Source organism: Belonocnema kinseyi, chromosome 4 (assembly GCF_010883055.1).
Source record: "Belonocnema kinseyi isolate 2016_QV_RU_SX_M_011 chromosome 4, B_treatae_v1, whole genome shotgun sequence".
In the NCBI taxonomy this organism is placed as follows: domain Eukaryota; kingdom Metazoa; phylum Arthropoda; class Insecta; order Hymenoptera; family Cynipidae; genus Belonocnema; species Belonocnema kinseyi.
The window spans coordinates 63,260,453-63,276,973 of NC_046660.1; the positions used below are offsets into that span (position 1 = coordinate 63,260,453).

General features: G+C 23.9%; 2 protein-coding genes across 3 annotated transcripts in view; one reads left to right on the forward strand and one right to left on the reverse strand.

Moving 5' to 3' along the window:
• The window catches only part of LOC117171275, a 41,361-nt gene extending 31,812 nt beyond the window's left edge, over positions 1 to 9,549 (forward strand). Inside the window, exons 7-8 of the mRNA XM_033358415.1 lie at positions 1,081 to 1,376; positions 9,136 to 9,549. Coding sequence (XP_033214306.1) covers positions 1,081 to 1,376; positions 9,136 to 9,202 — 363 coding nt within the window. The 3' untranslated portion in view covers positions 9,203 to 9,549. The remainder of the gene's footprint in view (positions 1 to 1,080; positions 1,377 to 9,135) is intronic.
• Positions 9,550 to 10,024: 475 nt separating this feature from the next.
• The window catches only part of LOC117171276 (MAPK/MAK/MRK overlapping kinase-like), a 16,574-nt gene continuing 10,077 nt past the window's right edge, over positions 10,025 to 16,521 (reverse strand). Inside the window, exons 10-11 of one of the 2 annotated variants that reach the window (XM_033358416.1) lie at positions 15,814 to 16,040; positions 10,025 to 10,390 (exon numbers count right to left, since the gene is read on the reverse strand). In XM_033358416.1, coding sequence (XP_033214307.1) covers positions 10,180 to 10,390; positions 15,814 to 16,040 — 438 coding nt within the window. In that variant the 3' untranslated portion in view covers positions 10,025 to 10,179. The remainder of the gene's footprint in view (positions 10,391 to 15,813; positions 16,041 to 16,521) is intronic. The other variant, XM_033358417.1, reaches the window with a different exon arrangement.

The window sequence follows — 16,521 nt, forward strand, 5'->3', positions numbered from 1 at the left end:
TGAATATCTCATCTATCTTTTTGTTATTTTGAGCTTCTCTTACTAGTTTTTCTTCTTTTGGTGGTCTCCCTCTACCCCGTTTTTTCGTCTCGTCTGTCTTATTTAGGTTATTTTCAGTTGTTTCAGTTTTTCAGTCTTGTCTCTATCGATATCGGTATTTTTATTAAACTTCGCGCCATCTGCTGCTGTTACACCTAACTTCGTGACCAGTTCCTTGTTTCCCTCGTTTTTTGCCATTTTAATACTTTTTCGATCTAACCTATAAATTTTAACCCCTTACGTATATCGCCAATAATAAAATACAAATACCTTTTTAAACGTCACTTTTTAATCTCACTTATCAGCCTACTTTTATTGCACTTAATAATCACCACTCACACCATATAATATCATACAATAACCGTAATTCTTTATAAATACTTCCGTCGATATGGACACACATTCGCACACTTCCACTCCACCTAACCAAGTCCGCTTAAAAATTTAACTATATTGTTAAAAATTCATCTATGTTGTTAAAAATGTAACTATTCGGTTAAAAATTCACATTTTTTTTGGCCTTAGATTAATAATTTTACTTGGGAATTCATTTCTTTGCTTAAAAATTTAACTATATTGTTGAAAATTCTTGTATTTTTTATTGTTGAAAATTATTTTTTTTGACTAAAATGTAGGACAATATAGGAAAATTTAGGTAGAAAATCCATAATTTTGGGTAGTAAATTCAAATTTGTTGTCAAAAGTTCTTTTTTTTTTTGCTTTGAAAATTAGTCTTTTAAAATTAGTTTTTTAATCAAAAATTTCACTATTTGGTTGAAAATTCCCTTTTCTTAGCTGAAAATATAATTCTTACATTTTTCGTTTCAAATTTATGTTTTTAAGTAAGTTTTTGTTTTTAAAAATAATTATTTCAATTCCTGATTTCGATTCAAATAGTGCAATATAAAGAAATTGAAAAATGTTCATTTTTTCCACTATTGCAGAAAATACAACTTTCGATTGACATTTGAAAGTAACACGTATTTTTTAGAGAAGGATATTTTAAATACTCCTCTATATATATATTAAAAATTTTTTCAGGCTAAATTACATTCGAGGAAGATGGAAAGTTCTAATTCAGCAGCAGCTAGTGCTTTTCTAGCTGCTCAAACACACGCTTCAAACGAAGATAATACTTTAGATTTACACAATTTGTTTGTCCCGGAAGCTTTACAAGCTTTGGACATATTTTTGGATCATCAACTGGGAATTTTAAATAGGGGAAGCAAAAAATCGGTGGAATTATTTATTATTACGGGTCGCGGTGCCCGGAGTAATAATAACAAAAGCAAAATAAAACCAGCAGTATCGAGAAGACTTACGAGTAGAAGTATCAGGTGAGTTGATTCTCAATTTTTTTAAGTATTAATGGGGTCGTTAAAAAACTGCATATGAAACTCAAATAAAAAATTTAAAGTAAAATAGAAAAATAGCACATGGAAAATATAAATTTGAATAACTATTTCTTGAAATACTTGCAAAAATTCATTTTTTTCATTTTCCGCTTAAATGTGAACTGAATTATTAGAACCTAATAGTAAAATCTAACTATTTTTGTCTAAATTTTAATTGATCATTGAACTGCTTTGTTAAAAATTTATTTTATTGGTTGAAGATTTACCTTTTTTTTTTGAAATTCGTGTTTTTGGTTGATAATTAATTTTTTTTTCATTTTTTGGCTGAAAAATGGATCGTTTTTTTGTTGAAAATTCTTACTATTATGTTTTTCATTGAAAAATAATATTTTTTGGTTGAAAATTCAATTATTTCGTTAAAAGGTGAACTGATCTGTTAAGAATTCATTTTCGTAGTTGATAAATCATCTGATTGTAAATTTAAGTACTTTTTAAAAATTCCTTTTTCTTTAAATTAATTTTTGAATTAAAAATTAAATTCTGTTTTTGGTTGAAAAATAGATTGCTTCTTGGCTTAAAAATTCACCTGTTTTGTTGGAAAATGGTTTTTTTGGGTTAAAAATTCTACTATTTTGATAGAAAATTCAACCTATTGACAAGATTACTGTTAACTACCGACAAGATTAATTTTCTACCAAAAAAGAATATTTTTCGACAAAATACATGCATTTTCAGCCAAATGTTTTAATTCTTAATGGAATTTTCTACATAATAGTTAAATTTTTAACGAAAAAGGTTAATTTGCTACAAGTTAATTTTCTACAAGAAAAAAAAACAATTTGCAATAAAATAGATGAATTTTTAACTAAAAAAGATAAATTTTCAACAAAATATTGAATAGTTTAATTTTAAGTTAGAAAAATAAGTTTTAAAATAAATTATATAAATTTGAAACTTTAGTTTAAAAAATTAATTTCGAATAAAAAGAAACTCATTTTTAACCAAACAAATGAATTTTATATCAAAAAAATTAAATGTCTATAAAAAAAATGTTTTCGACGAAAAATTTAGTTAAATTTTTAGTTAAAACAAATTAATTTTCAATACAAAGATTGGTTTTGAACCAAAAAGAATAATTTTAAACAAATTACATGAATTTCCAGTCGAATTTTTGACCTAAGAATTGACAAAGTTAAAAAAAATACAGAAAATTTGAAACAAATAGTTGAATTTGGTACTGAAGGAGATTGATGTCCAAGCAAACATGGCAAAGTTAAATTTTCATTTAAAAACTTAATTTTCAATAGAACAACAAATTTTCAACCAAAGAAATTTATATCAACCAGAATTATTAATTTTCTACAAAAAAAAAAAGAATAATTTCTACAAATTGCATGCATTTTCAACAAAATATTGTAATTTTTATAGGATTTTCAACCCAATAATTGAAATTTCAACAAAAAAAGTTAATTTTCTCCCCAAAAATCCATGTATTTTGTTAATAATTAATCTTTTTCGTAGGAAATTAATGTTTTTCATTGAAAATAATTTTATTTTAAATGAAAATTAATTTTTTTGACTAAAAATTTAACTATTTTGTTGAAAATTCATCTATTTTGTTTTAAGTGTTGTCTTTTTTGTAGGAAAACTCATCTTTTGGTTTGTAAATTTGACTACTGCGTTAAAAATTCATGTTTCGATTAAAGATTCATTATTTTAGTTCAATATTAATTTTTTTGCTCAATAATTTATCTATTTTGTTGAAAATTCGTTTTTTGTTTTTGAAAATTAATTAATTGAAAATGTAACTATTCCATTTTCAAAAAGACAGTTAATTTTTTTGATTGAAAATTCATTTCTTTCATTAAACATTAGTTTAAAAAAATTAAAATTCATTTTTTTACTTAAAATTTTTTTTTGCCATTTTTTGTAAAAAAAACTCATCTTTCTTATAGATATTTAATCTTCTTATATAAAAATTTCACTATTAGGTTAAAAATCTTATAATAATTTAAGGTTTGGTTGAAATTTTATGTATTTTGCTGAAATTAATATATTTTTTTGTAGAAATTAATATTTTTGGTTGAAAATTAATTAATTTGATTGAAATTCTTTATTTTAATTTTTTTACTAAAAATTTAATTATTCCATTTTTTGTCGAAAATTTATCTTTTTTGATAGAAATTTAATATCCCCGGTGGAAAACTCATCTGTTTCATTGATAAATGAACTATTTTTTTTAATTCATCTGTATTGTTAAAAATGTAACTATTGGGTTAAAAATGCATATTTTTTGGCTTTAGATTAATAATTTTAGTCGAGGATTTATTTATTTGCTTACAAATTTAACTATATTGTTGAAAATTCGTGTTTTTTTAAAGTTGAAAATGAATTTTTTTACTATTTCTTGGCTTAATAATTCAACTGTTTTGTTGAAAATTCGTCTTTTCGGGTTAAAAATTCAACTATTTTGATAGAAAATTCAACTTATTGGTTGAAAGTTAACATTTTAATTGAAAATTAATATTTACGGCTTTAATATGTAATATTTTCCATATTTTTCCTTGAACGTTAATTCTTTTTAATTTACAAGTCTGCTATTATATTTTTCAATCAGAATTAATCTCTTTTGGTTAAAAATTCTACAATTTGATTGAAAACTGTACAATTAGGTTGAAAATTCAACTGTTTGATTGAAAGTTGAACTACTTTGTTAAAAATCCATTTCATGGTTGAAGATTTAACTTTTTGGTAGAAAATTAATTTTTTTGATTGAAAATTTAACTGCCTGTTTGAGACTTAAACTACTTTGTTAAACATTTATTTTATTAGTTGAGGATCCATCTATTTGGTTGGAAATTCAATTATATGGTTGAGAATTCATGTATTTTATTGATATATTGTTTGTTTTTTCGCAGAAAATGCAACTATTTGATGAAAATTAACGTTTTGGTTGACAATTCTTATTTTATGGTTGTAAATTTTACTATTTTTTATTGTTTTGGTTTGAAAATTAAACAATTGGGTTCAAGTTCTTTTTCTTTCTTGTCTGAAAAATCTCCCTCAATGAATATGCAACTTTTTTTTAAATTCGTCTTTTTGATTTAAAAATTTTGTTGAGAATTAAACTATTTTGTTGGAAATTCGTCTTTTTTGACTAAATTCAATTGATTTCGATTACAATTTGTAATTTTTTTTACTTGAAATATCAACTTATTATTGGTTGAAAATTTATGTATTTTGTTGCAAATTCGTGTTTTTTGGTAGAAAATTTATCTTCTGGATTAAAAATTTAACTTAAAAATTTTATTTCAAGAATTTTAAAATGCCGAAAGAATTGGAAATTGTAAGCGTTTAAAAACGAAGATTTTTGATTTAAAAAAAAACCTTTTTAGTTGATCAACTGCAAATGTAAATTAATTAATTAATTTTAAAACTGAATTGTGCTTAAACATTTTTTAAAGTGAATAATAATTGATTTTATAAGGCGATTGGGAATCAGTTCACAATTTTAGAATTTCCAAATTTTACCGTTAAAAATTAAACGGTTTCAATTGGAAAGTCTTATTACTTAAACAAATGTAAACGCCCGATTAAAACTTTATAAACTATGTTCAATTAAAAAGAAATATAGTATACTCATAATCCAAGGCTTTTATTTAATCTCAAATATTATTTCAGTCTAAAATACTCCATTTTTAAATCATTCAAACTGTTCAAAAAAAAATTTCGATGCAAATAATTCACGCCCTGATTTGAAACCAAATATAAATTTGGGCAGATTTTTTTATTTAGAAGAATAAAAAAGATTTCATATGAAAATTGAAAATGATTTTTTATTTTGAGAAATTAATTTTAAGAAAATATTTATAAAGATTTAGAAAGATTAAAAAAATTATCCAAAATTAATCTGGAAGATTTTATGGAAATTTTTTGGATTTTCAGGATATTAAAAAAAAAATTTGGAAAAAATGTTTAGAAGTTCTGAAAAAATAAAATAATAAATAATTTAAAATTTGAAAAAGTGTAAAACAACATGTGTTTCAAGAGTTTGAAATAAAATTTTGAAGCATTTCAAGAGGGTTTAAACTATTTAAAATAAAAATAATTTCACTTTTAATTTAAGAAGTTTCCAGTTTCTTAAAAAAATGTAATCGTTCAATTTTTAATGTTTCTAGCTTAAAATTGCTTAAAATGATATAATTTAGAAAATTTTTAACTTTTGAAAATTAAATCATTAAGAAATAAAAATAAATATGTAAATAAAAATTTACCTGCACTTAATTTAAAATTGTTTAGTTGAAAAGTGTTTTCCATTTTATACGTGTAAATTATTAAAAATTTGAATACAAAATTATTGAATTAAAAAACTTTTAAACTTCAGTTTTGAAAGTTTAAAATTCGAGAGTTCCACTTTGAGTGCTTTACTTCGCAGCATAATTATTATTACAAGTTGATTTTTTTTTCTAGACTCAACAATTTGATTGAAAATGCATTTATTTGATGGTAAATTCGTCTATGGTAGAAAAATAATCTTCTTGACTGAAAATCCATGTTTTTGGTTGAAAAATCAAATATTCCAGTTGAAGATTCATTATTTTAGTTTAAAACTCATCAGTTTCGTTGAAAATTAATTTTTTTAAAGAAAATTGAACTATTCCACTTCTGTTTTTCGTCATTTAATTTTTTTTTGAGTGAAAATTTTACTATTACATTTATGATTGAAATTTTATCGTTTTTAGTTCCAAGTGCAACTATTTGGTTGAAATTTTTTCTTTTTTATTTGAAAATTCAACTATTTCGTTAAAAAGATCATGTATTTTGTTGAAATTTAAATTTTATTATAGAGATTTAATGTTGTTGTATGAAAATTAATGGCCTTGATTAAAAATTCATCTTTTTGGTTGAAAATTTCAGTATTCCAGTTATTAGAAGATTCATCATTTTAGATGACATTTTTGTTGTGGAAAATTAATTTTTGGAACTGAAAATTTTAATTAAAAATTTTTTGTTAAAATCTTATCTTCCTTAGTTTAAAATTTAACTATTTGGTTGAAAATTGATCTTTTTAAATTGAAAATACAATTATTTGGTCAAAAATCATGATCTATTTTGTTGAAAAATCGGATTTCTCGGCAGCAAATTAATCTTTTTGTTTCAAAAATTCATCTATTTGTGTAAAAATTCATTTATCTTTTTAAAAATTCGTTTTTATATTTTTTAGTTGAAAATTGATCCTTTTGGTTAAAAATGTAACAATTTCAGTTCAAGACTCATTTTAGATTAAAATACACCACTTTGTTTAAATATTTAAATATTTTCTTGAAAATTGTTTTGTTTTTTAGTTAAATTTTGTTTTAGCTAAAAAGTTGACTTCTACCTTATTTGTAGAAAAAATATCGTTTTTTTGTTGTAAATTCGTCTTTTTGGTAGAAAATAAAGGTTCATGATTAAAAATTTAACTATGTAGTTGAAAGTTTTACTAATTTGTTTAAAATTTCATTTATTATTTAAAGATTAAGAACTTTAGTTAAAAATTAAACTATTTTGTTGAAAATTTGATTGAAAAATTCTGTATTTGGTAGAAAATTAATCTTCTCGGCTGTGAGTAAATCGTTTTCGTTAAAAATTCATCTTTTTGGTTGAAAATTCAACTATTCCAGTTGAAGATTCATCATTTTAGCTTAAATTTTTTTTGTAAAATTAATTTTTTAAACTAAAAATTTCACTGATCATTTTTGGTTAAAAATTGAGCTTTTTTAGTTCGAAATTCAACTATCTTCTTATAAAAACTTGTCACTTTTAGTTGTAAATTAAAATATTCTAGTCAAAGATTTATAATTTTAGTTGATAATTCATTAGTTTGATTGGAAATTAAATTTTTAAAGTGAAAATTGTCTATTTTTGGTTGATATTTGATTTTTTTTTAGTTCAAAAATAAACATATTGGTTAAAAAAATTTCTTTTTTAGTTGAAAGCTTTACTATTAAAAAATTAATGTATTTTTTATTAAATATTAGTAAATATTATTCTTTTATTCATAATTTTTGTTCAAAATTCAAATTTTAATTGAAAATAAAGGTAGGTACTTGGATGAAAGTTAAACTCTTTTCTGAAAAATTCATCTTTTTGTTTAAAAAATAATTTATTGCAGTTGAATATTTATCATTTTAATTGAAAATTTGCTTTCTTTTTGGATTTTTCGATAGAAAATTTATCTTGCTGGTTAAAAATAATCTTTTTGGTTGAAAATTTATTTATTCGAGATAAAGATTCATAATTTTAGTTAAAAATTTACCACCCTGTTTGAAAGTGTGACTATTTCTTTGAAAATAAGTTTTTTTTTGGTTGGAAATTATTTGTTTTCGACTGAAAATTTAGCTATTCCAATCGAATGTTCCATCATTTTAGTTGAGAATTCATCTATTTGTTTGAAAACTAATTTTTTTTTAACTAAAAATTTAGCAATTTAATTTTTGACTACAAAATTATCTTCATTTGAAAATTCATCACTTTGGTTGTACGTTAATTTTTTTAACTGAAAAATTAAATCCTTACTTTTTATTTGAGATTTTTCTTGTTTTATTTTTAATTAAAAATTGATGTATTTTGTTGAAAATTCTTCTTTTGTGGTAGAAATTAATCTTCTTGGTTAAAAATGTATATTTTTTCTAAAAAAAATCAACTTCACCATTAAAAATTCATCATTTTAGTTAAAAATGTATCTTTTTTTGTTTAAAATTCAACTATTCCAGTTGAAGATTGATAATTTTAGATGAAAATTTAACTTTTTGTTTGAAAATTTGACTATATTGTTGAATTTAATTTCTTTAACTTAAAATGTAACTATTCTATTTTTGTTAGAAAATTTATCGTTTTGCTTGGAATTTCGAAAGTTTGGTTGACATTTTTTTTCTCTCTTGACTAAAGAATATTTCCTTGTAAAAAAATTCAGTTATTTAACACAAAATTCCATTGTTTAATTTTAGTTAAAATTTTTTTTTAATTCATCTTTTTGGTTTAAAATTAATTTATTGCAGTTGAAAATTCATCATTTTAATTCAAAATTTGCTTTCTTTTTTGCCTTTTTCATAGAAAATTAATCTTCTTGGTTGAAAATGTAATTATTCTAGTTAAAGATTCCTAATTTTAATTGAAAATTTATTACCCTGTTTGAAAGTGTAACTATTTATTTGAAAATTAATTTGCTTTTTGGTTGAAAAATATTTGTTTTCAATTGAAAATTTAACTTTTACGTTATATGTTGAAAATTGATCGTTTTTAGTTTAAAATTCAACTATTTGGTTCAAAATTTTTGTTGTAAATTCTTATTTTTTAGTAGAAAATTATTTTTTAAACCTCACACTTAACCTTTCCATTTTTGTCATGATTATTTTCATTTCAAGGTTTAATAATTTGATTTAAAAATATATCTGGTTGGTTTTTGTTATTTAAAATTGATCCATTTGGTTGTAAATTCGTCTTTTTCTAGGAAATTAGCCTTTTTGGCTGAAAATTTAACTATTCCAGTTAAAGATTTATAATTTTAGTTTGAAAATGAATTTCGCTTGGTGGAAAATTAATGTTTGCAATTGAAAATGTTATTATACCATTTTTTTTGCAGGTTGATCTTTTCTCAGTTAAAAATTCAACTATTTCTGTAAAAATTCCTGTATTTTGAAGAAGTAGACGAGTGGAAAAAGTATAAATAATTTGAACTAACTGATTGAATTATTTTCAGTTTCTCTGAAGCAAATCCTGGATGCTTGAAAGCTAAACTCCGCCGGAACAATGTTGCTTCTACCTAAATTTTTATTTTTATGGAGACATTTGGATGGTAAAGTAATCTATTTTTTTCCAAAAATCCTATTTTCCTACTTTATGAAGATTCATACTTGTAAACCTTGTAAATAAGAGCGTGTAATTCGAGTCTTAAAAGAGAGAAGATCTTAATATTAAAAAAAAAGGAAAACGAAAAAAAACGAGTACATCGAATTAATACAAATTTCTGAAATTCTATTTATTAGTCCACATTTTGTGAGAGCCTTTTTTTATTTTTTGACTATTAATTTTGATAAGTATTCTATATTTTTTATTGCGAAAGGTATTCTTCTTCCTGTATCCATTTTTGGCAGATTCTCTCTACACGATTTATTAATAAGTAATTATTAAGTTTTAGGATCTCCCTGTATTTTTTTTTTAAATATTTTTTATCACAAAAAGTCAATTCTTCTCACAGTATATCATTTTTCTATGATATGTGAAAAAATTGCGAGTATTTACGAGTGAAACAATCATCAATTATGTGTCTGGATCAATTAAATAATGCCTTTGTATCAGAAAGTATTTGCAATTCTACAAGTAGAGAATTGGTTTTATATATATTTATACATATACGTACATTTTATACTCAACTAAAGACGAATATTTTCTTATTTTAAATTATGTTGCATATCATAAATTTGATGAATTTCTGTTTTGAAAGGATGTTTTCAAGTGCAAGATTTATTTTAAGTGTTTCAATGTTACTAGTAATTATTATTATTATTATTATTATTATTAATTAAGTAGGATTAATTATAACTTGTGAAATTAGTACGTCAATCATTGCTCTGTAAAATCGTATTTTTTATTAATGTAAATAAATTATGTAACCGTTTTGTATAATGGTATTCCACATAATAGAGCGATGCAAATATATATAAAATAATCACTTAAAAATTTCTAGTTTCATACTGTAATTTTTGGTTTTTTTAAATCAAAATTTCAAATTTTCGACTTTGAATCAGAGATTGTGCTTAGCCATTTTTTTCGCCGGACTGTTTACGAAAGGTGATTTGATGTTGAAGTTTGACCGCTTTGTGGAAAACTCGGGTATTCTTCGTCCTTCGAGATTGATTCTTCGGAGGTTTTTTTGACATTCGTAGCGAGTTTGATATCTTGAATCCACAGGAAGAATCGGACGATGATCTGATTTTATTTCTTGCGGCAAGGATCTGATAAAATTTTTTTTTATTAAGAATAATATTAAAAAAAGAGATTTTTAAGGGAACGTCCATTAATTACGGAAGGAATTTGAAGGGGCTTCAAAGGACAAGATTTCAAACAAAAAATTTAGAGGCCTTATAGATTTCAAATGATTTAAAAAGATTTCAAGAGTTTAAAGAAATTATTACTTATTATAAATTAAATTATATAATAATATGTTCACAATAAATCAATATAATAAATTAGAGTTATACAAGGAATTTCAAAGATTTCAAAAGATGTCATAAGATTCTGAAATTTCTCACGGAATTTCAAGAATTTTAACTCTTTTTTTTATTAAATTTTAAGAGATTTATAAGCAAGTCAAAGGATTTTTTGAGGAATTTTAAAGAGTTAACAGCAATTTCTGCAGATTTTAAGAGATTTTTAGAGATTTAAAGAGATTCTAAAATATTTCAAACTAATTGACGGGATTTCAAAGGATTTCAAACGATTTAAAGAGATTTTAAAAGATATAAAGGGGATTCTATGATTTTATGGGATTTTATGAGATTTCAAAAGATTTAACGGAATTTACAATTTTATAAATTTGAATCAGTTACAATTTTTACTAATTTTAATCAACAAAAATAACTGCTTTCGAGTAATTTCGAGTATTAAATATTGCAAGGAATTTCAAAAGATCTCATAAGATTTCGAAATTTCAAGGATTTTAACTATTAAAAAAAAATATATTGCGAGAAATTTCAAAAGATTTCAAAGATCTCATAAGATTTTGAAATTTTCCGCAGAATATCAAGAATTTTAACTCTTTTTTAAAATAAATTTTAAGAGATTTATAATCAAGTCAAAGGATTTTTTGGGGATTTTAAGGAGTTAAGAGCGATTTCTGCAGATTTCAAGTGATTTAAAGAGATTTTTAGGGATTTGAAGAGATTTCAAAATATTTCAAACTAATTGACGGGATTTCAAAGGATTTTAAAAGATATAAAGGGGGTTCTATGGTTTTTATGGAATTTTAAGAGATTTTAAAAGATTTAACGGAATTTAAAATTTAATAAATTAGAATCAGTTACAATTTTTACTAATTTTAATCCACAAAAATAACTAATTTCGAGTAATTTTTATGGATTTTAATATATTGCAAGGAATTTCAAAGATTTCAAAAGATCTCATAAGATTTCTAAATTTTTCACGGAAGTTCAAGAATTTTAACTATTTTTAAAAAATATTTTGCAAGAAATTTTAAAATATTTCAAAGGTCTCCAGAGATCTCATAAGATTTTGAAATTTTTCACGGAATTTAAAGAATTTTAACTCTTTTTTTTTAAAATAAATCTTAAGAGATTTATACACAAGTCAAAGGATTTTTTGAGATTTTTTGAGTTTTGGATTTAAAGAGATTTTTAGAGATTGGAAGAGATTCTAAAATATTTAAAACTCATTGACAGGATTTCAAAGGATTTAAAGAGATTTTAAAAGATTTCAAAAGATATAACGGAATTAAATTTTTTATCAATTTGAATCAGTTACAGTTTTTACTAATTTTAATAAATAAAAAATAACTGATTTCGAGGAATTTTTATGGATTTTAATATTTTGCAGGGAATTTTAAAGATTTTAAGAGATCTCATAAGATCTCGAATTTTTCCACAGAGTTTCGAGAATTTTAATTAATAAAAAGAAATATATTGCAAGCAATTTAAAAAGATTTTAACAACCTCATAAGATTTCGAAATTTTTCATGGAATTTCAAGAATTTTAACCATTAAAAAAACTATATTGCAAGAAATTTTTAATATATTGCAAGGAATTTTAGAGATTTCAAGCGACATCATAATATATTGAAATTTTTCATGAATTTTCAAGGATTTTAACTATTTTTGTATATAGATTCTTAGGGATTTGCAAGTAAGCCAAAAGATTTTTTACGGATTTTAAGGAGTTAAGAGAGATTTGCGCAGATTTCAAAGGATTTTAAGAGATGTTAAAAGATTTTAGAGTATTTTAAGAGATTTAAAGTGGGTTCGATAATTTCACGGGATTTCAAGCGATTTCTAAAATTTTAACGGAATTAAAAATTTTATAAATTTGAATCAGTTACAATTTTCACTCATTTTAATCATTTTTACTAATTTTAATTAATAAAAATAACTAATTTCGAGGAATTTCTATGGACTTCAGTACATTGCAAGGAATTACAAAGATTTTGAAAAATTTTTACGGAATTTCAAAGATTTTAATTATTTAAAAAAAATATTGCAAGGAAGTTCAAGAGATTTCAACGATTTCATAAGATTGCCAAATTTTTTATGGAATTACCAGAATTTTAACCATTAAAAAAATATATATTGCAAAAAGTATCAAAGATTCCAAGCGATCTCATAATATTTTGAAAAATTTTATGGAATTTCAAGGATTTGAACTATTTAAAAAAAATATTGCAAGGAACTTCAAGAGATTTCAACGACCTCGTAAGATTTAGAAATTTTTCACGGAATTTCACGGATTTTAACTTTTTTTGAAATATGCTGCAAGAAATTTCAAAGATCTCAAGAGATCTCATAAGATTTTGAAATTTTTCACGGAATTTAAAGAATTTTAATTCTTTTTTTAAAATAAATTTTAAGAGATTTATACGCAAGTCAAAGGATTTTTTTAGGGGTTTGAAGGAGTTATGAGTAAGAGCAATTTCTGCAGATTTCAAGTGATTTAAAGAGATTTTTAGGGATTTGAAGAGATTTCAAAATATTTCAAACTAATTGACGGGATTTCAAAGGATTTTAAAAGATATAAAGGGGGTTCTATGATTTTTATGGAATTTTAAGAGATTTCAAAAGATTTAACGGAATTTAAAATTTTATAAATTTGAATCAGTTACAATTTTTACTAATTTTAATCCACAAAAATAACTAATTTCGAGTAATTTTTATGAATTTTAATATATTGCAAGGAATTTCAAGCGATCTCATCATATTTTGAAATTTTTAATGAAATTTCAAGGATTTTAACTATTTAAAAAAATATACAGTGTCATTAACTTTAAGAGAATTCAAGAGATCTCATGAGATCTCGAAATATTTTATTTTATATATTTTTGAAGTATTTGCCGAATATTAAGGATTTTAACTGTTTTTTTTTAGAGATTTTAATGAATTTTCACGGATTTTGAAGGATTATAGCGGATTTTTATGGGATTGGAAAGTTCCAAGTGATTTCGAGGATTCTCAAGGTTTTCGAGGGATTTTAAAAGATTTAAAAAAACGGGGTTTGAACGAATTCTAAGAGATATCAGAGGATTTTGATGAGATTTCGAAGATTTAAAGGGATTTTAAGAGATATAAAGGGGTTTTGATAATTTTAAGGGAATTCGAGGAATTTTAATCTATTTTAAAAGATTTTTATGGATTTTAAAGATTTCAATAAATTTTAAAGAGATTACAAATATGTCAAGGGATCTCTTAAAATTTTGAAATATTTGGCCTAATTATAAGAATTTTAACTGCTTTTTGTTAGAGATTTTAAGATATTTTCACGGATTTTAAAGGATTATACCGGATTTTTATGGGATTGGAAAATTCCAAGTGACTTCGAGGATTTTCACAGATTTCAAGATTTTTTAGGGTTTTTAAAAGATTAAAAAAAAAGTGTTTCAAGGGATTTTAAGGTATATAAAAGGGTTTTGATGATTTTAAGGGAATTCTAGGAATTTCAATGTATTTAAAAAGATTTTTATGGATTTTAAAGATTTCAATACATTTTTATGGGGTTTAAAGATTTCAATAATTTTCAAAGAGATTACAAAAATGTCAAGGGATCTCGTAAGATTTCGAAGTATTGCGCCGAATTTAAAGGATTTTAACACACTTTTTAAAGAGATTTTGAGGAATTTTCACGGATTATCAAGGACAATATAATGTTAATATGGGATTTGAAAATTTCAAGCGATTTCCAGGATTTTCAATGGTTTTAAAGTTGTCCAAGGGATTTTAAGAGATATCTAGATGGTTTTTAATGATTTAAAAAGAATTCAAGGAATTTTAATGGATTAAAAATATTGTTATAGATTAAAGTGTTTTCAGGGGTTTTAAGAAATTTCAAAATGAGTCATTATATTTTCAAGGATTTTAGTGGACTTCAAGAGATATACAAAGATTTCGATGATTTTAAGTGATTTAGAGGAATTTTAATGGCCTTTTCAAGATTTTAATGTATTGAAAAGGATTTTAAAAGATCTCGAAAAATTCCTACGGATTTTAAAATTTTTTATTTTTTCAAGGATTTTTGCATTTTATAAGATTTTAAAGGTTTCTCAGGGATTTTAGGATATATCAAAATAAGTCAATAAATTTTGAAGGATTTTAGTGAACTTCAAGAGATATACAAAGATTTTGATGATTTGAAGAGATTTAGAGAAATTTTAATGGCTTTAAAAAATTTTAATATAGTAAAGTATTTCAAAAAGATTTCAAGACATTTTAAGGGATTTGTATGGATTTTAAAGGACTTTAGGGGATATATGAATAGATTTCAGGGGATTTTAAAAGATTTAAAAGGATATTTTAAGACATTTTAAGAGATATAAAAGGATTTCCATCATGTTAAGGGACTTTGCAGGATTTTAATAATTTTTTGTAATATTTCAAGAAATTTTAAGGATTTTCATAGGTTTTAAAGGGCTTTAAGGAGTTTTAAGAGATTTCAAAATAAGTCACTGGATTTCCAAGAATTCTAAGGGATTTCAGGTGATATCGAACTATTTTCATGAATTTTGAAGTCAAGAGATTTTAAGTTTTAAAGGAGTTTAAAGAGATTTCAAAATGGTTCACTGGATTTTAAAGGATTTCATGATACCGAAGTTTTTTCATGAATTTTGAATTTAGAGGATTTTATGTTTTAAAGGATTTCAACGTATTTCAAAATAAGTCACAGGTTTTCAAAGGATTTCATATAATACCGAAGTATTTTCATAAATGTTGAAAGATATCAGGGAATTTTATTCAGATTTCGAAGATTTTAAGGAATTTGAAGAGAGTTTAGGAATTTTAAGATATAAACAGGTTTCGATTATTTTAAAGTCTTTCGAGGAATTTAAATTATTTTAAAGGATTTTAAAGGGATTTCATAGATTTTAAGAGACCTCATAAACTTTCGAATTATTTCAAGGTATTTAACTGTTTTTTTTTAGATTTTTAGGGATTTCCACGAATTTTGAAGGATTTTATATATTCCAAGCGATTTCAAGGATTTTTACAGTTTTTAATTTTATTGGACATATTTAATATGAAATATTGAATAAAGAAATTAATGTTTTTTATTAAAAAGTATGTAATATTTTTCTTTTTAATAATCAAAAAGAGGAAACTTACGTAAGAAATTGTTGCCCCCCCCCCCAAAATGGATGCTCCCTATAATTAAAATGTGGAATTACGTGTTGGATAAATGGCCAAACTCGTTTTTTTGTTGGCAATCCTCGCCTTGATTGTAATATCGACTTGAAAAATTTGTCTTCCGTAAATTACAATAACTAATTCTTAATTGATCACTTTTCAGGCTGGCTGTTTTTTCCACAATTTTTCTGCTTTCCCTCAGTAATAAATTATTCCTGCTGCATTCAATGTTGGGTAATTTCAGGTTTGAAACATCGGTTCTAACCATCTGTATCGATTTTCAGATGTAAAATTATTTAAGCATTATTAATAATTACACTAGGGCCGCGTTTTAGTAACCCGCCCTTTAGTAAATCCTAGAACTGCTGGCCCGTGCAGTTTCTCAAAGCGCAGTGCGCGAGTACTCAGTCGAGTATATTGCGCAATATTGTGCATTCCTATGAGAAACGGTTCAGGCGGCCCTAACTGTTGTCGTTTTTTTACAGAATTTGTGTGGCTGCATGAATTTTTTTGAGGTAAATAATTCTGGGTTGGAGCCCATTCTGTGGGAACTTGATTTCCATAATTATTAACATTGCTGTTCCTCATGGTTTTTAATATTCTGGATGAGCTGAATTCACACGGCAAAGGGGGAGGGTCGGTAAGGCCGGTTTTTGGCCTAATTTATTTTTGGACCAAAAAATCTGAAAAAATCACGGTAGTATCTTATAAGCATCCCGAGTCGATTGGACGCTAAACGGACTACCCTC